This window comes from Macaca mulatta, chromosome 5 (genome assembly GCF_049350105.2).
Source record: "Macaca mulatta isolate MMU2019108-1 chromosome 5, T2T-MMU8v2.0, whole genome shotgun sequence".
NCBI classification, from domain to species: domain Eukaryota; kingdom Metazoa; phylum Chordata; class Mammalia; order Primates; family Cercopithecidae; genus Macaca; species Macaca mulatta.
Genome location: NC_133410.1, coordinates 23,536,733 through 23,557,374, shown reverse-complemented (window position 1 = coordinate 23,557,374; position 20,642 = coordinate 23,536,733). Strand labels below are relative to the sequence as shown.

Here is a 20,642-nt window from a genome sequence, read left to right as displayed (position 1 = left end):
AGTCCAAGATGCAGTTGGAGGCCATCCTGCCCTGCCCTATGCTCTGTGAACTGACCTAGCTAGGCCTTGTTCCTCTATCTGTGAATGCGTGACTCATCGATATGGGCGTTTGTGTTGGGCCCATACCAACCTTGTTTAGTCCCACAGTGTTTTGTTCGCCCCACGGAGGCCAAGAAAGCCGCAGATGAGGCCAAGATGAGATTTGCCCACATAGATGGAGATCATCTGACACTGCTGAACGTCTACCATGCTTTTAAACAAAGTAAGTGTAAATTTGATTGGAGACATTCTTTTGTCTAAATGTCACTTGCAGTGTATAAGATGTTTCTTTGTCCCACTTTCATTTATTATCTGTGACAACTTACATTAGAAACCCAGAGGTACTTTAGAAAAACTCCTGACTAGCATTTAAAATAGAAATTGCCAATCTTTCCCAAAGTTGTTTATGTTTATAATCAGGGGATAAAGCACCAGTTGTAGAAAACCTGAAAAATACGGTGATAAAAATGACAGACTTGCATGACATTTATCGCTAACATGCAAGTTTTTATATACTTTTATTTCTGTGCATTTTACATTTTAGGAATAGTTTTATATTGTTTATACAATTCATTACTCTAACATTTTTACTAATAAAGAACTTTTTACACCAAAATAAAGCTAATAGAAAAAAATGGACAAGTATGAATGATGGTTCTCAGGCTACCAGTGGTCTTGTAAACATGATATGGAAAAGTTCAACTGTACTGTTAGCCCAAGAAATGCATTATTATTTTGGCATTATTATTGATAATGAAAGGCACTACCATTTTCTCACCTATAAAATTTGCAGACATTGAAGAAAAATATTCCTTAGCTGTATGGGAGTGGGGTTATGTGGTCTTTATGTGATTTTATGTTACCAGGAACTTTAGCAACCTTACACTCTTTGACCCAGAAATAATTTAAAAAGTTATTTTTTGGTATTCTGTGTACACTGGTTTGATTAAAGAATTTCATCCCATCATTATTTATGGTGGTAAAATAAAATTGGCTACCCAAATGCCTACCAGTGGAAAAATTGTGAGTTATGCTGTAGACATATGAAGTAATTGTTCTAGCTTTAAATTATCTTATCAGAGAATAGTGACCTGAAAAACATTTGCCAATGACTTGTAAATGAGGAAACATAATAATAACGAAGTTATTGCTAGCTGCTGCTGTTGGAATGTACCATTTACAAAAATTGAGAGGAAACCGTAATAAATTCAAAGGAGAAAAAAAATACAGCAATTGAGTGCAACCGGATCTGACAGTTTTGGTTTTTTTTTTAACTGATAGCCCTACAACATCACCCCGTGCCAAAAATGTGGAATTCCGTCACTAAGTTTGTAGTTTCTTCTCATGAGAAATTGGTTTCCTAATTTATAAAGTTGACATTCCAATTTTGTATGTCTGGTTTTATTTGTAACTCATTTTTATTATCTCATAAAAATCTCATTTATACCCCTAAAATGGGGAGCCTGTTGACTTTGGCACATCTCTGTGGGGGTGATGGTGAATTTATTTGTCTTGGGGTCCAGAAGTGCTAGAGGGCCAGTGTGTGCACCAGACGTAGTACCTAACTTGCTTTACGTCTGTTGCTTACTCCAGAACCCTGATATGAGTTGAATAGAATTGATGACTAGCAGAGAGAAAGAATGGAGCCCTTCTCTGCCCAGGCCCAAAAAAACTTGGGCAGATATGAAAGTTAAGGGAAATGTGGTTATGAAACCAAAGGCTTAAGACCAGCACATGGTTTACCTTAGAATCTTTCTTGTATCCAAATACTGGTCTTACGAAGTGTTAAAGACTTACCCCTGATTAGACAGATATACTCAAAAAACCTACCGTATTCCTCTTGTATGCAAAACATGCAGGGTGACCAAGAGATACATAACCTATTAAAGCCTTGAGAAGGAACAGATTTACAGTCAGAGGGAATGTAGTAAGTTAGAATGGTCTTGTCCACTCACCAGATGTGTGATCTATTTCTGATAAATACATCAAAATACTACTTTTTACATCAAAATACAACTAATAAAATAGAAAAAACAGACAAGTATGAATGATGGTTATCAGGCTACAAGTGGCCTGTAAACAAGAGTTGGAAAAGTTCAAGTCTACTGTTTGCCCAAGAAATGAATTATTAGTGAGAGGTACTATGAGCTCTCACTGCCAGAGGGATGGTTAGTCATTGGTGGTTTTTAGGGGTTTGCAGTATGTGATGACTTGACATTTATTAGAACCGTCCTTATTAGTTAAAGATGAAGATTTATCTTTTAATCACTGATTGCCACCTTTTCAAATAAGAGAAGCCCTTTAAAAAAAAAGCAAAAAACTTTGCCAGATCCCCATGCGTTATTATTTCAATATAGGCATATATATGGATATGAAAATATTTGAAATATTTTCATGAAAGCTTTTTAAATGGTTGTATGTTATTAATTGAATCATTCAGTATATTTGAAACAAAGCGTGTTTCAGATACTGGTCAAGATGTTTTACGTTACAGACAATAGTTGATTACATAGTGAAGCTAAAATGTCATGTCAATTAAAATGTTGTCTTAATACTATTTATGGAAATAACCCTTTGAAATCCAAAACTAGATTTAAGTTATTTTGCAGTACCTTAATCTGTCTGGGGAGGGGAGATTACTCTCTAAAAATTAGACAGTGATTTGGCTTTAGATCTTAGGGGTAGTTTACTGTATTGGTAAGAGAGAAACAGCTAAAGTTATATTAATAAAATGTTCCCAGTTTTAGATTTACTTTTCCCATTTACACAATTATTTCTCACAAGTTTAGAAATACAGTAGAACCATCAGATGTTAGTTATTAGTCATTTGTTCTTAACAAATAACTTAGAATTGCCATTTTTCCATCTGTAGTACATGAATTCTAAAAATTGAGAACCACACAAAAAAACTACATTTCAAACCATAGTCTGCAAATCAACAACCCTTTCAAAAATTTGCCTTTTTATTGTCCAGCTTGGGCATTTTCCTGCCTTTCAGCTTGTTATAGAGCATCAGCGTAAGTAAAATTACCTCCACGGTGTGCTGTTTCAGCTCCCAAAGATATTCAGTGCTTTGGTTTAAATGTCAATAGCTTCAGATGGGTACCTTTTATTTCTTATTCCAGATGGATTACTTAATGGGTGTTCTAATATGTTACTGTATTCTTTAATTCAAAGATCTATTTCCTATCTCCACCCCCACCCACTCTTAATTTCTGAAATGGGGATGCATTTTGTAATGGATAAAAATGTACTTATGTATTTGTTATGTCTCTAAAAAACATTAAGGCAAAGTTATGCACTATAACTAGAATCCTAGAACCAAAGAGAAAAGAATATGCTGAAGGTAAGCATACATCACAGTAGCAAGAGAAGGATCAACAGTTTTAATTTTTGTTTTCTCTCTCCCATTTCATAATAACCCTCTTATTTATCAAAGGTCCTCTGAAATAAATAATGCAGTTCTTTGCCATGACTGTCTTTGGTACATAAAAGATGTCACTGTAAAATTTTTTTCATGATGCTACAGGTTGAGCTCTTTAAATGAGCAACACTAGGCTGGTTGGAAGCTTATCAAGGATTCATCAGAGAAATATCCGTTTGATAATACATGCAGTAAAATTACTTGAAGTTCTTAGACTTAGGTTTTGTTTATTAAACGTGAATGGAGGTTTCAGGCATCCTTGTAAACTTCAGTTTCAGGACTTGCTGGTAAATTGCTTAGAGGCACATGTGTCGCTATAAAACTTTGACATCTTTAAGTCTGGGGTGCTCTAGCTCAGGCATAAAGAACAATACCGAACAGTTGTTTGCAGTTATCTTAATCTAAAGCTGTAGTTTCATTGAAAATGAACAGGCCATGACTTTTACCTAATACACCCAGCCTTCCCTTATCTGATAGACTTATCTTTTGGAAACAACCAGGTGGATGTTAATGGGTGAAATAATTCACTAAAAACAGTTAATTCAAAATCATTGTTTTGGCATCCAAATCCAAAAGCCTTGTTACTGTTTCTAATGTTGAATCACACTACAAATCTTTGAGAAAGTTGGTAACATTGCCGTTTTAAAGAAAATGTTGTGGGTAAATCTCCTTTCTGGTTTATTTAGCTTATTCTTTATAACAGTTTTTTTAATTAGAGAATATTCCTGTGTGGATGATTCATGGTCCCCTCTTTTCTCCCCGCCTTCCACCTTTTTAGATCATGAATCGGTTCAGTGGTGTTATGACAACTTCATTAACTACAGGTCCCTGATGTCTGCAGACAATGTACGCCAGCAGCTATCTCGAATTATGGACAGATTTAATTTGCCTCGTCGAAGTACTGACTTTACAAGCAGGGACTATTATATTAATATAAGAAAAGCTTTGGTTACTGGGTATTTTATGCAGGTATGTAGATAATACGGGAATGAATAATTAAGTATTCACATGACACTGATTTAACAGTCCTTTGAATCCACTCGAAAGCAAAAGTGAGTTTACGCATGCCCTTAAAAATTAATCTTAAATGTTGTTACATCCAGTTTCTTTGAGTGAATTAATATACTAAGAAATCTTAAGTATTTAATGAGTAACAAATTAATGCACTAAATGGCTAAGGTAGTCTAGTTATACAGGAATCAGTTTTAGAATTATTTTATTAAAAGAGTCTTTGTTGTACAAAATGGAAACTTTGGCTACTTTCAGATGTGATTAGGCACCCGTTTCTTCAGGAATGTGAATATTGATCAGTGCAAAGTTTCTCTGAATCTAGGTCTTAATTGGAAATATATTGTCATAACAGAGTACTAAAAGGAAGCAATTGAGCAGATCCAAAAGTACATACAGTTGACTTTAGTCTTTATCTAAAAACTAAGCACCTCCAAATTCAAATATTCAAATACATGGATTTCATTTACAGTCCTCTTACAGAGTGGATCATTGGTAATTATGTCCAAGACCCTTGCATACTGCAAAAGCCAAAAATGTCTGTTGAGTAGCAATAAAGATGAAACATAATTTAAAAGATTTTATTTAGTTTAAGTGTGCTGTATTAATGGCTATACAAACAGAAGTAAAACTTGTCAAGTAAATATTGCGAAGTTATTTTAAGGTGTTTATAAAAGAAGAGAAACTTTGAGAAAAATGCAAGAAAATTTTGTGGTGATAAAATTGAAAACAAACCACTTGATTTGGGATAGGTCTCTTCTATCTGTTTCCTGTTTGTTCATTCTCTCTTTGACTGTGTCTCTTAAGCAAGATGTGGCTTACCCTTAAGGCCAGATGGGCTCAATAGCTAGAATATGAGCTTAAAGACAGTCTCAGAATGAAAAATCAAAGGAGATTGGGGAGATGTCTGTATTTGAATCTAAGTAACAGTAAGAATGTTTATTGTGGCATCTTATTATATAATATCTTAGGCTTATTAGAGTTTGGTGAATAATAGGTATGAGCATTCTTTCTCGAAACTCTTAACTATATTCTTAATATTTAATATGTACTAGCTTCTTTTTGACATGTTCTGTTCTTTTTTAGGGGAAAGGGGTGGGGTGAGGGAGGCAAGGTCTCACTCCCAGGCTGGAGTGCAGTGGCGCAATGACGGCTCACTGCAGCTTTTACCTTCTTGGGCTCTGGTGATCCTCCCACCTCAGAGTTACTGGGACTATAGGCACGCACCATGATGCCCAGCTAATTTTTGCCTTTGTGTGTGTGTAGAGACAGGGCCTCGCCATGTTGCCCAGGCTTGTCTTGAACTCCTGGCTTCAAATGATCCTCCTACCTTGACCTCCCAAAGTGCTGGGATTACAGACATGAGCCACCAGGCCTGGCTTGACATGTTCTTAAATTTGCTTTTTATATTCAAAAAAAATTGATGAAATTATATTCAAGCATTATACTTCTTAATTATGTAGATTAAAATTTGGTACAAACAGCTGGGCACCACAGAGTATGCTTGCTAGTAGTGCTTCTCTAGTAGTCCTCGCTACTAGAAAAGTTGAGTAGGGAGCAAGGAGCGTTGAAGCCAGCCCAGGCAACATAGCAAAACCCTACCTCTTAAAAACAACAAAAAATTTATTACAAACAACATGCATTGTAATACCTGACACCTAATAGGTGTTTAGTAAATATTTTGAATGAAATTGAGTTTCTTTTCCATTATTCATGTTCATTCTTTATGCACAGAATATTAGAATTGGAAAGGGAGAACTTGTCAATTTTGATGAGTATCACCAGTGAAGGCGTTACCAAAAAAAAGAAATGAAAGAGAAGCACGTGCAGGCTCTTTTTTTTTCATTTTTATTTTCCTGTCTTTGTAGGTTACCTTTTTCTTTTCCTCTTTGCCCTCTTTAGTTTTCTACCTTATTTTTTATTTATTTATAGATGAACCTCTCGCTCTGTCACCAGGGCTGGAGTGCAGTGATGTGATCTCAGCTCACTGCAACCTCCGCCTCCTGGGTTCAGGTGATTCTCCTGCCTCAGCTCCTGAGTAACTGGGATACAGGCACCCGCCACCACGCCTGGCTAATTTTTGTATTTTTAGTAGAGATGAGGTTTCACCATGTTGGCCAGGCTGGGCTAGAACTCCTGACCTCAGGTGATCCTCCTGTCTCGGCCTCCCAAAGTGCTGGGATTACAAGCATGAGCCACCACACCCGGCTTTAGTTTTCTACCTTAGACATGAATGTTCTGGTAATTGTTTGTCTACTCATAGTTGGCGCCCAGTGCTGAAGAGCCCGCTCTCGATGGTCTAAGGCAGGAAAGATCAGATAATAATGTTGGGCTCTGTGGACCCGTGAGATCCCTGTCAGAACTACCTAACGCTGCCTGCCCTTGGAGCATAATAGGTATAGACAAATGGGTATGACTGCGTTCTAATAAAACTTCCCTTATGAACACTGAAGCTTGAATTTTACATGCTACTCATGCTTCACGGGATGTTTTTTGTATGATATTTTTTCTTTCTAATTAAAGATGTATAAACCATTTTGGATTCACAGACCTTACAAATAGAGGCTGTGAGTTGGATTTGGCCCACAGGTGGCAGTTTGCTTATCTCTGCTTTTATAAGACAGTGATAAAAATGTATAGCCATAGAATGAAAAGTAAAAGGGAGGCCTGCCTTTTCCTAACTATATAGGTAGCTTTACAACTAGTATGTCAGAAGCATTGTGTTAATAATGTACTGGGTTTTTGTTTTAGGTGGCACATTTAGAACGAACAGGGCATTACTTAACTGTGAAAGATAACCAGGTGGTTCAGTTGCATCCCTCTACTGTTCTTGACCACAAACCTGAATGGGTGCTTTATAATGAGTTTGTTCTAACAACAAAGAATTACATCCGGACATGTACAGATATCAAGCCAGAATGGTAAGTACACCTTTTGTTCTAATAGTTTTTTGTTAATACTTCACTCAAAATGGAACCCGACTGTTGCTAGAGTCATGGCCTTGCATTCACTCACTGAGGATTTATATTTCATTGTGTAGGTATGAGGGTATTGACTGGATGGTGTGGTTAATCTTTCACACCCTTCTTTTGATAAGTGGAAAGTGGGATTGTTGATATTTATGGGCAGGATTTGAAGCCAAATGTAAAGTTACATTTGAATAGCATGAAAAGTTTCTTTAGGGGCTGGGCATGGTGGCTCACACCTGTAATCCCAGGACTCTAGGAGGCCGGGGTGGGAGGATCACTTGAAACCAGGGGTTCAAGATCAGCCTGTGCAATATAGCCAGACCCCATCTCTACTAAAATATATATAGGTGTGTACAAAAATTTGCTGGGCATGGTGGTGCTGCACACCTGTAGTCCCAGCTACTGGGGAGGCTGAGGCAGGAGGATTGCTTGAGCCCAGGAGTTTGAGGTTGCAGTGAGCTGTGATCATGCCACTGTACTCCAGCCTGGGTGACAGACCCTATCTCTCAAAAATACTTTTAAAAAGGGTTTAAAAAAAAATTTTTTTTTAAAGAGTTTCTTTGGAGCCATTCTTTTGCTGTTGTGATTAACTCAAGTCAGTACTGTTTCTTGCAGAAGTTTTTTTTTTTTACATTTTATTTCTCCCATTACAATTAGCTCTCAACTATTTATTATTTATATATTGGTTTTTAGGAATTGTGCAGGCATAAAAATGATAACTCTTTGTGTTTTAACATACTAGCTTTTACAAAATGTAGAGTGAGAACTGATTGTTTTATTTTAAGCAAAATAACCCTCACCTTCATGGTTTTTTTTTATTTATGCCAGAATCTGTTCTATAACCTATGATAGGAAATGTCAGCCAAAAGTAGTGGGACTGAAGGCATGTATTCTAGTTGCTGTCACCGCTTTATATTGTGTGACTGCTTTCTTATACAGATTTGGGACTTCTGACACTTAAATTGTGTAGGACATTACCATTTTATCTGAAATGCTTTGTTGAGAAAAAAATTGTATAGCTAAACTTTATAAAATATTTCAGTCAGGTGTATTTTGGGGGTATAGAGTTACAGTTATTTAAAAAAAAAAATTGGAAATGAGAAGATCCAATCATTTGAATACCACGATGTTTCCTACACAGAACCTGTTACTATATCCTTGGAGCTGCAAGTTAATAGTGTGCCAGAGTAAAGAAATCAGTGACTTTATCTGTTATCCTTACATTAATGTATCTTGAGGGTTTTTTTTGTTTGTTTGTTTATGGTAAGTTCAACATCAGAAAATTTACATCTTACTAAATAAAATACTTAACACATTTCTAAAAGTGCCATTTGTAAGGATTAGTTATTTGTATTTTTATGAGACTTGAATTCATAGATTTGCCTTGGTTCATCAGTATATTAATGAATAATGCCTATCCTATTAACAACTCCAGTATTTCAATTAAATGTTAATTTGAAAATTTTTCTCCCCCTTTCTAAACAGGTTGGTGAAAATTGCCCCTCAATATTATGACATGAGCAATTTCCCACAGTGTGAAGCAAAAAGACAGTTGGACCGCATCATTGCCAAACTTCAATCCAAGGAATATTCACAGTACTGAATTCAGTGCTTAGAACTGAAGTTATTGAGAGGACAGCTTTAAAAGATGAATGAACTCAAAAGTTCGAGTTGTGCTCTTCACGTTGGTTCGATAATGGCCTTTATTTGAAAGCTTTTTAATTTTTCTTTACAGTAAATATTCCATTCTGATTTCATAAATTAAACATTTATGCCTCCCTTTTGTGTTGACACTGTAGCTCATACTGGAAAAGTCGATCAATGTTTTGCAGTTTATTGAAAGTAGTTCTATATATAACAATGTTATAAGCATTTCTTTAGAAATGGTTGAAAATGCTTCTAAAATGTGATTATCGACCATGGTATGCATGATCGTTGTAATTGTTGACATTCCTTTTAGAAGTTGTGAAATGTTACAACTTGTGCTTATGTAGACACAATCTTCTGTCTCAGTACAGAGGCACTGACTTCAATAAAGTCTATTTATACTAATTTTGGCCAAAGCCCTTTGGTATCTTTGTTCTAGTCTCTAAGTATAGCTGTTTTTCTTTTCAAGTGTGGAGCTTTTTTATTATTATAATTATACTCTTACTACATATTTAATGTCTTTCTACAAGGAGTACTCCTTCGGAAAAGTAGCTGTTAAAGCAATGTTTTTAAGAGCACGGCTTAGCGCTTTGTTAGGTTAATCAGGATGTGATCGATCTAAAAGGAGTAAAGTGTGTGTAGTGATATTTGAAATTGGACCCCAAAAGACAGAACAATGAAAGGAGAGCTCTCTACTTGTCTTAGAGTTCCTTTCATAAGGTTCATAATTTATTATCTTAACTACATTTTTGTCAGATGTTTTTATTATACTTCTAGCTTCTCAAACATATTTATGTTAGGTAAGAGGGAAGCGTATTTTACATCTGTTTTACAAAATTCTTACAGTGTGTTAAAATGTACGTTTGACCTTCCATTTTCTGTGATAGGCAGTAGACAAGTTGAACACTTGTCTACATTCATTTTGGAATGAAAATTGAGGTGTTTTATGTGGCCCATAAAATGTTTTTTAATCAATTATTTTCATGTGAAGATGACTGTACTCATTAATGTCTGGACTTCCTCTTCTTCCCATCCTACCTTTATAAGTTTTTAAGCATTAAAGGAAATATATAGATGTGTGCCTGGCATTTAAATATACTTGGTAACTAGCATGTGACTTAGGGAGTTGGGCAAGTTAACTCTTTGAAGCTAACAAGTATGCTTTTTAGTGTAGGTAGGTGTTACTAAATGATGCCTAGTGGCTTGAAAAAGTTAATGTGCCTTGTATAAGTGCCTCATTTTGTTCCCATGGAATAATTTACATGGTATAATAATACTTCAGGTTATATTTAAATATTAAATGTTAGATATTTATGCAACAGCATTTTGAAATGGTTAGATATTCATGCAACATTAAGCATTGGCAACATTGTCTGCCAGAATCTCTTAAAGTTATGTTGAAAAAAATCTAAGCACTTGGTCAGACTGTTCTCACTGAAGTGGCAGCTCTCACCAGAAGAATATTTTGCCTGTTAATTTAAGCTGCAAGTGTAGTTTGTGAGGAGTTGTGTATCTTTATAATCTGACCATCTAATTTTAAGTAGGTCTCAGAGTGGTGTAACGTATTATTTAATCTTGGGCTGTGTAAAATGTGAAGTTAGACCATTAGGTTTTGTTACAGAGAAACTGTTAAGTGTTAGAGTTTTCAGATATCTAGAACAAAGTTTGGTATTTGGCAGAGTTTCTAGGAATGATGGGTGTGCATTGAGAATGGCCATGTAGAAAGAGCAAGCTGAGTTTTTATCATGATGTCTATCCCCCGCCATCTCCAGTTGTTCTAGGCTACATCTAACCAAAGCTGAAAGTTCTTCTTTTTTTTTTTTTTTTTTTTTTTTTTGGAGACGGAGTCTCGCTCTGCTGCCCAGGCTGGAGTTCAGTGGCGTGATCTCAGCTCACTGCAAGCTCCACCTCCTGGGTTCATGCCATTCTCCTGCCTCAGCCTCCAGAGTAGCTGGGACTACAGGCACCTGCCACCACATCTGGCTAATTTTTTTGTATTTTTAGTAGAGACGGGGTTTCATCATGTTAGCCAGGGTGGTCTCCAGCTCCTGACCTCGTGATCCACCCACCTCGGCCTCCCAAAGTGCTGGGATTATAGGCATGAGCCACTGTGCCCGGCCTAAAACGGAAGATTCTTACCGTTGATGTTATTGACAAAGTTGTGGCTTTTAAAAATGGTCTTCTCTCAATCTCCTTATCTTACGGATTTGGCAGTTGAACACCAAAGTTGTTAGTTTCCTTTGTTCACATAGAGCTATGATTATCAAATAATTTGTTTGTGGTATAGAACAAGAAAATTAAAAAATTTTTTTGAAGATTACCTGAAGAGATCACCTTCCTTATCTGTCAACTTGGAATAGGTAAACTGCTTGTTGCGATATGGTATAAGGAAAGAAGGCCATCAGCAAGTAGAACCATTGACCCTGCAAATGTTCAGGAAATTAACACAACTTGTGAGAAATGGGACAAGATAAAAAATGCCCTACAATAAATCAATTTAGCCGGAATCCAAAAGCACTCTATACTCAAGTTTTTTATACGGCATATGACTTAGTTCTAGAATTTTAGGTTTATAAGGTACTCGCATATACTTAGAAGTAATTTTAATGGCTATCCTCCCTAACCAGATACATTAAGAAAAACAGTTCATTACCCTTGAAGGCTGCCTAATAGCTCTTAGAAATGCTAAGCTAAAGCTCTTTCTGTGTAACACCTGATTCCAGTTTTTCCTTCTAGAACATAAATAAGGCTGTTTGTTCTGCTCGATGGCCATTTAGATATTTGGAATTAACTGTCATCTTCCCTTATTTTTAATTTAGACTGAATAATTTGTTTTTTTGTTTGTTTGTTTTCTTTCCTGTCAACATTTCTCTTTAACACTATTTCCAGCTTTTCTGAACATTCCTGGTTAACCTCTGCCAAGTGTTCTCTGGATTGCAGTCAGTACTATGGTCGAAGCTGGACAGACTGCAGTTGAACTTGCTATTTCCCAGAGGACCAGGCCTACCATCACTTCTGTTACTACAATTTCAGATTACATTAACCTTTCAAGCAACCATAGCATACTTTTGTTTCATATTAATCTTAGTATAAATTTAAGGTGCCTAATTGCTACTTGAGAATTTTAATCTTTGTGGCTCAGGGCTGAGAAGGGACCTTCGCAGACCTTGGGTCGTGTTAATCTTTGGAGACTTCACCCTACATGTTGAAATAATCCACAGCTCATTAATGACATAAAAAATTAAAGGCAGGATGGGAATATCTTAAGCCAACAGTCTCAGAGTTCTTGTAGTATGAAACCTACACATTATTTCAAATTCAGTTTTTATCAGTGTTACATTTTAAAATAAGTTGACAGATTTAGTAAATAATTGTATGTAAACATTAATTTGAATTTTGCAGTTTCTTTTAATATTAGAGAACATGATGAGGTGGTTTTCTGGTCTTGTGCATTTTTAGTGGTCCCTTAAAAATTACCTATAAGTATTTCTTAGATGATTAACAGCATTTCAGAGCAAGAGTCATGGTTCAGAGACAGTTTTTAAAGTTCTGCTTTATTGAAGTATAATTAACATCAACTATACATTTTTAGATCTATAGTTTGATGAAGTTTGACAAATGTATACAGTTGTGTAATTGTCACCACAATCAATACACAACGTTTTCATCACCCCAAAAAGTTCCCCATGTGTGTCTCTAGCTAATATCCTTCCTCCTATTCCAAGTGTTTGGCTACTTGGAATCATACTATGTGTAGTGTTTTGTGTCTAGATTCTCTCATTTGGCATAATCCTTTCAAGAGTCATCTATTTCATATATATCAGTGAGTTCTTTTTTTATTGCTGAGTAGTTTTCCATTGTCTACGTACCATATTTGTTTATGCGTTTTCCAGTTAGAATGTCGGCTATTTCCAGCTTTTGGCTGTGATGAGTAAAGCTATTTGCATGTAGATTTTTATATGGGCATGGATAAGTTTTTCTATTGGGTAAGTAACTAGGAATCAAGGTTGCTGGGTTGTGATAAATGTATGTTAAATTTTGTGAGAAACTGCTAGTTCTTCAAAATGCTGTATCATTTTGCTCCCCCACCATCAGCATATAGGTGTTTTGATTGCCCTCTATCCTTGCCAACATTTCATACTATCTATTTTATTTTAAATTTTAGCCATTTTAGTAGGTGTTATACCTCGTGGTTTGTTTGCATTTCTCTAATGACTAATCAGTAATGGTGTGGAATATTGGGATGTCTTTTCATGTCCATATTTACCATTTATATCTCTTAGGTGAAGTAACTTGTCATAACTTTTGCCCTTTTTATAATTAGTATTTTTTTATTGTTAAGAGTTCTTTGTGTATACTGGATCTAACTTCTTTATGAGATAATCTGTTTTGTAAGTGTTTCTCTAACCTGTTAGCTTATACTGTTGTTTCCTTAAGAGTGTCTTTTGAAGAGTAGAACTTTTTTGAGACAGAGTTTCGCTCTTGTTGCCCAGGCTGGAGTGCAATGGTGTGATTCCAGCTCATGACAACCTCCACCTCCCAGGTCCCAGGTTCAAGCGATTCTCCTGATGCTTCAGCCTCCGGAGTAGCTGAGATTACAGGCATGCGCCATCACGCCCGGCTAATTTTTTATTTTTAGTAGAGACGGGGTTTCTCCATGTTGGTCAGGCTGGTCTTGAACTCCCGACCTCAGGTGATCCACCCGCGTCAGCCTCCCAAAGTGCTGGAATTATAGGTGTGAGCCACCGCGCCCAACCAAGAAGAGTAGAACTTTTACAAATATTGATCAAGTCCAATATTTGGTTTTGGGTTGGTTTTTGTTTATTTTCTTAAGTGGTTTAATGGTTTGTGCTTTTTGGTCAGGGTCAGTTTTGGTGGTATGCTAAGAGGACAGCAAAGAGCAGTCTGGTTTGAATGGAGCATGATCTCTTTTATTTAGGTAAAAGCAGAGGAGACTATGAATTTAGGTTGGGGTTGAGTTGTTGAAGGTTAGGCTAGGTGTGCATCTGAGTTCAATATAGAGGATAGATTGTCAGAAGAGGGTTCACTGAAGTCATTTAGAAAAAATACTACACAATAACGCAGGTGATGAGATTGAACTAGAAGAATCAGAATGAAAGGGACAGAGATGAAGTGGTGATCTAAAGCAAGAGAGCCATTAGAGATAGCTCGTGTAGGGTATATGAGATGCATGGCTTGGGGTGCCAGTCATGAATCTAGGGTGCAGATCAATCTGAGATCCTAGTTGCTGCTGAGAGAGAAAAAAATGGTGGCGATTACAAAGCACAGAACCTTTAATAAGAGGATGGGAGGGTGAAGGAGCAGCCAGAAAGTAAAATAGTTTATTTAGATAGTGGAGTTTCATGCTGCAGAGAGGTGTGTGGTGGATGGGAACTGTGAATCCTGAAAGCTATGGGAATTGGTAGTTTGGTCTTTAGCCAGCTTACGTAAGTTTAAGGTAGAGGATACAAGCAGGTAGTCAAAAGGACCAGACGCAGCCTGCCCTCACATGATCCTCATGAAATGTTTCAAAGAAATAGAATACGTTTCTGTAAAAATAGATCCACATAAAGTTTTCAAAATATTCCTAAGTCTGGCAAGGGCGGGCCTACCTGAAGTTTCTCTTGACACACTATAATCGGCTGCTTTGTAGGCAGGCTTGTATTTTTCAGTTTGCATGCCTTCATTTAGTCTACCTGGAGGCATTGTTGGGTGAGAAAGGGTTTTGAAGTGGGAAAGCTTGTAAAGCCTGCTTTTAACAGAAAGTTTCATGGGCAGGATTCAGACCAAGAGGAAAAAAACTTCAAGTTAACGGACCACCTTGAAATTTTAGGCAAAACCTGTACCTGTGTCATGGGAGAGACTGGGATTATGGCCACACTCGATCTGAAGTTGAGGTCAAACTTAGTAATGTTAGCTTTGAAAATAGGAGAGATTTTCATAGACCAGGTTGAAGATAGAAGGGAAAGTCACAAGGGACTTCAACTTAAATTTAGTCTCTCTTATCTTGGCACAGAGGGATGTATCTGTTAATCTGAGGTGGATCAAGTTCCGGCTTGAGAGAGGGAGTAATGTGTGAGACTTTGAAAGTGGTTTGATTGTGAGTAAGCAAGAGATCATCAAAGAGATGCCTTAGATCATGGGCATACTTAGATCTTACAATTTTGATGATGAATTCCGCTAGCCTGAGAACTGAAGTGGAAGGCTACCCCTGGTTGATGATGGGTAGCAGGGATGTAGGAGAGTGGTAAAGTCTTTAAGATCTTGCCCTTTAAAAGAATCATCAGGTGGGGCAGATGATTAAAGATCATTACTTAGGGTTGAATGCATTCAGTGTGTTTAGATTTGCATGGCAGTTATACCCATAAACTCATAAAGAACCAGTGGATTTTCTATATGTCTTGTTCTGTGGTTTTTGGTTAGTAGCATTGATGAACATATTCTACACTCAATAATAAACATGAAGACTTTGCTGAGAGGTTTCTTCATTTCAGCTCATAGATTTGCAACTTATGTAAAGAATTGTTAGGCAGTTTAAAGTAGAAAATTTGGCTCAGCCAAATCTGAGGTAAGATTAAAATAAGGCATGCTATCAATTTGAGAGACTGAGTTACTTAAAACCATGAATAGATAGAAATTCATTCTAATGGTTACACAGGTGTGTGTTTTTTTATTTTAGATTATATTAAAAAGTACATTTGCTAAGATGCTGGGAAATACTTCAACTATGGCACTAGCACCATTAGCTTTAGCAGAGAACCTAGTATTGGTTTTGTTTTTCTTTTTGAGACAGGGTCTCACTCTGTCTCTCAGGCTGGAGTGCCGTGGTGCGTTCTTGGCTCACTGCAACCTCTGCCTCACAGGTTCAAGCAAGTCTTATGCCTCAGCCTGACAAATAATTGGGATTACATGCACCCGCCACCACACCCAGCTAATGTTTGTATTTTTAGTAGAGATGGGGTTTCACCATGTTGGTCAGGTTGGTCTCGAACTCCTGACCTCAAGTGATCTGCCTTCCTCAGCCACCTTAAGTGTTGGGATTACAGGTGTGAGCCACCATGCCTGGCCAATATTGAGTTCTTCAAAAGGGAAATACTTTGATATTTAAGGAATTATAGATAAAACTTGTGCAGTAGATTAGAAATAAAAGAAATGATTAGAATTTCATCTCTGATTTGTGATAACGAGTATGTTATTTTTTTAGATTATTTGTTTTTTAGTGTACTGTCTCAGTTCTGCTTACTAAAAAAACATACTGAAGACTGGTAAGATATTTACTTAAAAAATTTTAAAGTTTTATATTTGGCTGTTTTGTTGAATCATTGTTTCCCAAGGTTATATCAATGAAATACTCTTTTTTTCTTACTGTTTCCCTTTTTACACTTACGGAGGGCTGAACGGGTAACTTTTAAGGTATTGTCTTAAGTGTTAAATGTCTGAATCTATGCTTTCCTTGCCTCTCCAGAAATATTTTAATAACCTTAGAGAAACATGTAGGATTTTCTACAAAAAGTGCTGGCTGCTTTAGAGGTGTCTCCCTGAAGTGATGCATAACCGATCAGGATCTACTCATGTCAACTTTGGTAAAGTTATGTTGCTTGTCAGGGTGAGGAGAGGTTTTGAAATGCAAATTTTCCCATTTTTGTTTTATTACCGTAGAGAAATGTAATAGTAGGTGTCTTTTGGTATAGATAACTTTTAAACAGTAAAGGTGGCTCTTGGACAGTTACTGTTGTGTTTTAAACAAGCAGCAGTAAGGCAGACTGAAGACAGTAGGAAAAATGATGAGCATGGTGGAGGGAAAGCAGTCAGTAACAACTTATGTAATAATTTGCAGGAACTCTTAGAACTGAACCTTACAATTAAGTTGTAATCTCTGGGGTAGATTGTATTATTTCCTTATTTCAGAAGAACTGAGGCCCCAGGTCACGTGGCTGTTTATCTGCAGAGCTGGCATTCCACTCTGCTTAGCTAAGTGCTCCCTCAACCTTGATGCTATTTTTCCTGAGCTGGGTACCAGGGGAGCTTGGATATGTAAAGCTTGGTCGATGTCCTTGATAGGTGCATGGTTCTAAGATTGTGATTTTCATCCTGAGGTTCGGAAGTTACACACCTGCGTGGACAAGGTGTGTAATTAGGTCTAATTATTTTCCATTCTGGCTTAATGTTCATGAGAAAACAGACATGGAAGAGGACTTTCCTGTACCGCTGGTCTTCCTTTTCCTTAAGTAGTGCTACAAGGGCCTGACAGGGAGATATTTTTACTGGTGGCTTGCTGCTTTATTATAGTACAGGTTTTGAGGACAATCATTTCTTGGTATTGTTTTTAAAGTAGAGCAGTGATATGACTAGTCTGAAGTGAACATAGTCCAGAACTCACTTGCTTGGTTTGGGGATTAGAAATATTTGCAAGGTGAACCACCCATTCTCTTCTGCTTATTACACTAAACTGCTTTTCTCCATAACTTGGAGCCATCATTAAGATAGTCTTTTCTATCTCTGTCCTTGAAACCTGTTCAAGTATTTAAAGCTGTTTTCTTCTGCTAGACTTTGAGTTTCTTAAGGGCTGGAGCCATATCATTATATCCCTTTCTCCTGGTCCTGGTATGCAGTATCATTCTTTGAGCAAATACTTTTATTTTTATTTATTTATTTGAGGTGGAATCTCGCTCTGTTGCTCAGGCTGGAGTGCAGTGGCACGATCTGGCTCACTACAACCTCTGCCTCCCAGGTACAAGCGTTTCTCCTGCCTCAGCCTCCCGAGTAGCTGGGAATACAGGGGCCCACCATCACATCCAGCTAATTTTTGTATTTTTAGTAGAGAGGGGATTTCACCATGTTGGCCAGGCTTGTCTTGAACTCCTGACCTCAAGTGATCATCCACCTCGGCCTCCCAAAGTGCTGGGATTACAGGCGTGAGCCACCGCACCTGGCCAAGCTTCTTTCTTTATATGGACTTTGAAACATTTACTGTGACTCTTGGGATTTTTATTTGAAGTCACCTGCAAAGGGATTCCTCCTGTAAATGTCCATATTGCATATTGCTGTGAATATGACTGGAGTTTGTAACTTACCTGAATGTTTCCCTTTCCTGATTACGTGCCAGGTAATACTGAAAGGGGAATGTCCAGAAAGGATGTATGTATTGGATGCTTTGAAAAGAATCACCACCTTTTCATGAATAGACCTCCTTTTATTTATGAATGGACATTGTGCTGTCTGTGACAATGTTTGTAAGTGCTGTAATCTGCTGAAATCAGTGTCTGATTACAAATAAATGACCAAAGTATTTGTCTCCAAGGGAAACTCAGGACATTGTGTACTTTCTAAGGATCCTGTTTCAGTGTCCAGGGGAAGATTTTGAACTATTTGACATATAACAGTTATTTTTCTCCTCTAACATCTTTTTCCCCAGTCTCATAAGGAAGAGAGAAAAGTCAGAAAATAATATTTAAATGGTGTAAGGTAACTAGTTTATTATTTTCATATTAAAAACTGATAGCTTTTCTATAGGCATGAGATCAAGGAAATCATTTTTAGAAATCACTTTCATTGTAAAAAGTATATTAGATGTCTTTTGCCAAATTTTATCTAGCTAGTAATTATAAACAGTATCAGTCTTATTTTCATATTGTTTGTGAACAATATAAAGACCTCTTAGTAGTGATCTAAAAGTTTTCTATTGTCATTGGGTTACCTTCAGAATTGCTAGTCCTGTTAGATTTATTTTTGTAGTTAGCATTTAAAGTTTTGCTCTGTATTAGAAAATAGAAGACTTAGAAAAACAGATAGTGGCAGTTCATCACTTCCCCCACTTTTATTTCCAAGTCATTATCTAGTTTCTCAATGTGGCATTGCAACTCTGATTTTTTACTGTTCATGCACTAAAGCATTTGAGATAAGCCCTTAGTGTTGAGGAAATCCTAAATCCTACTGCTGGGGGGGGTTAAAAGAAATACAGTGACAGGCTATGAAATAGTGTTGTCATAACTTATCAGTGGCTAGTAAATAGGGTAGTTGCCTTCTGACACCATTTTGAGTGAAGGCAGTTTAATTGCGTTGCCTCTGTTTAGATAAGCATTTGGAATCCACAGTCAAATGTCTGAATGCTGTGGTTAAAGTATTTCCATTATATGAGATTTGATTTCTTAAGTGATTTTTTTTTTCTCAGGTTCCATTCTACATCAAAAGTTATTTGGAAAATGTCTTTCACTGTATGTGTACATGGAGAACCATAACCTATAATTGTATGTAAATCTAGTGATTGTGAAAAACAAGAAACCTGCAGACACATTAACAGTTGGTGACTTATCGCCAGTTGGTGATTTATTTACCTACCGCCGCCTCTCAAATCTTGTTAAAACAATTAAACAGTTCGTATTAAGACTTTCTAATTTTTTAGTTGTGTTATTTTTACTCGAAGAAGACTCTTTCCCTGTTGAATTAAGTTTCTAGTTTCTGGGCATAACACATTCAGGCTTTCAGCCTCATTGCTTCTTGCAGCATAAACAATACACACTTAAACTCCTAAGCATTTACCAGGAGACTCATAGAAGGTAGTTGTGGCTACTTGAGCTAATTTTTGCATGCTTTGTCAATTCAGATTTTCTACTAGGTTGAAAATCCACTTTGGTTTGCAGTGGTGATGGGTTTTATCCTCTGATGATTCAACCTTTTTGATTTTTGAAAGAAAGGAGTTTTAACCTTAGCAGTCATGTAGCACTTTAAATTCAAAACAAGAATCTGATTCTGACTCTTGAAATGATACTGTGTGTTTTGTTTTTATGGAATGGGAGGGCCAAATGGGTAGTTAGTTTCTTTTGCAATTGGAATAACTGTCATAAAATCAGAAAGTGCTGAAAGAGACCCCAGAAGTCATTGATTTCAAATCCTCATACTCAAAGAAAACCAAGGCCCAAAGGTAACCAAGTTCTGTTCAAGGTCATTCAGTTTGTTATTTTGTCTCATCCTAAGCGAGAGCATTTCCTCTCTATGGAGTATATATGCTGTACCTGTGTTTTGTTTTTTTGTTTGTTTGAGACGGAGTCTCGCTCTGTCCACCAGGCTGGAGTACAGTGGCAAGATCTCGGCTCACTGCAACCTCCACCTCCCAGGTTCAAGCAATTCTCCTGCCTCAGCCTCCCCAGTAGCTGGCACTACTGGTGTGCACATCCACGCCTGGCCAATCTTTGTATTTTTGGTAGAGACAGGGTTTCACCACGTTGGCCAGGCTGGCCTTGAACTCCTGACCTCAGGTGATCCACCATCCTCGGCCTCCCACAGTGCTGGGATTACAGGCGTGAGCCACCACGCCTGGCCATACCTGTGGTATTTTGTAATCCTATTTGGTTTCTTGCTTTCCCGAAATAAAAACTGTTTTTGAACTGTGCCAGTGGCACTAAGGAAAGAAAGGAGGATATAAAACTTGATGATAGTTATCAAAAGAACATTTTCCCCCACTACTTTAGTGATATAACTATGGAGGAAATTTTAAGCCTTTGCTAATTTTAAACTTTTTTTTTCTCATTTCTTTAGCATCTGATAAGGCTGTGAAA

At 37.0% G+C, this 20,642-nt stretch overlaps 1 protein-coding gene and 1 non-coding gene across 2 annotated transcripts in view; both read left to right on the top strand.

The window, feature by feature from the left end:
* DHX15 (DEAH-box helicase 15) overlaps window positions 1-9,497 on the top strand; it is a 57,740-nt gene extending 48,243 nt beyond the window's left edge. Inside the window, 4 exon segments of the mRNA NM_001260731.1 lie at window positions 140-262; window positions 4,242-4,432; window positions 7,223-7,392; window positions 8,926-9,497. Of these exon segments, the coding sequence (NP_001247660.1) occupies window positions 140-262; window positions 4,242-4,432; window positions 7,223-7,392; window positions 8,926-9,043 (602 nt within the window). The 3' untranslated portion in view covers window positions 9,044-9,497.
* Window positions 9,498-16,610: 7,113 nt separating this feature from the next.
* MIR573 (microRNA mir-573) lies at window positions 16,611-16,709 on the top strand. The gene has a single exon (NR_032620.1). It is a non-coding gene; the product is annotated as a microRNA mir-573 (primary transcript).
* Window positions 16,710-20,642: the final 3,933 nt, after the last annotated feature.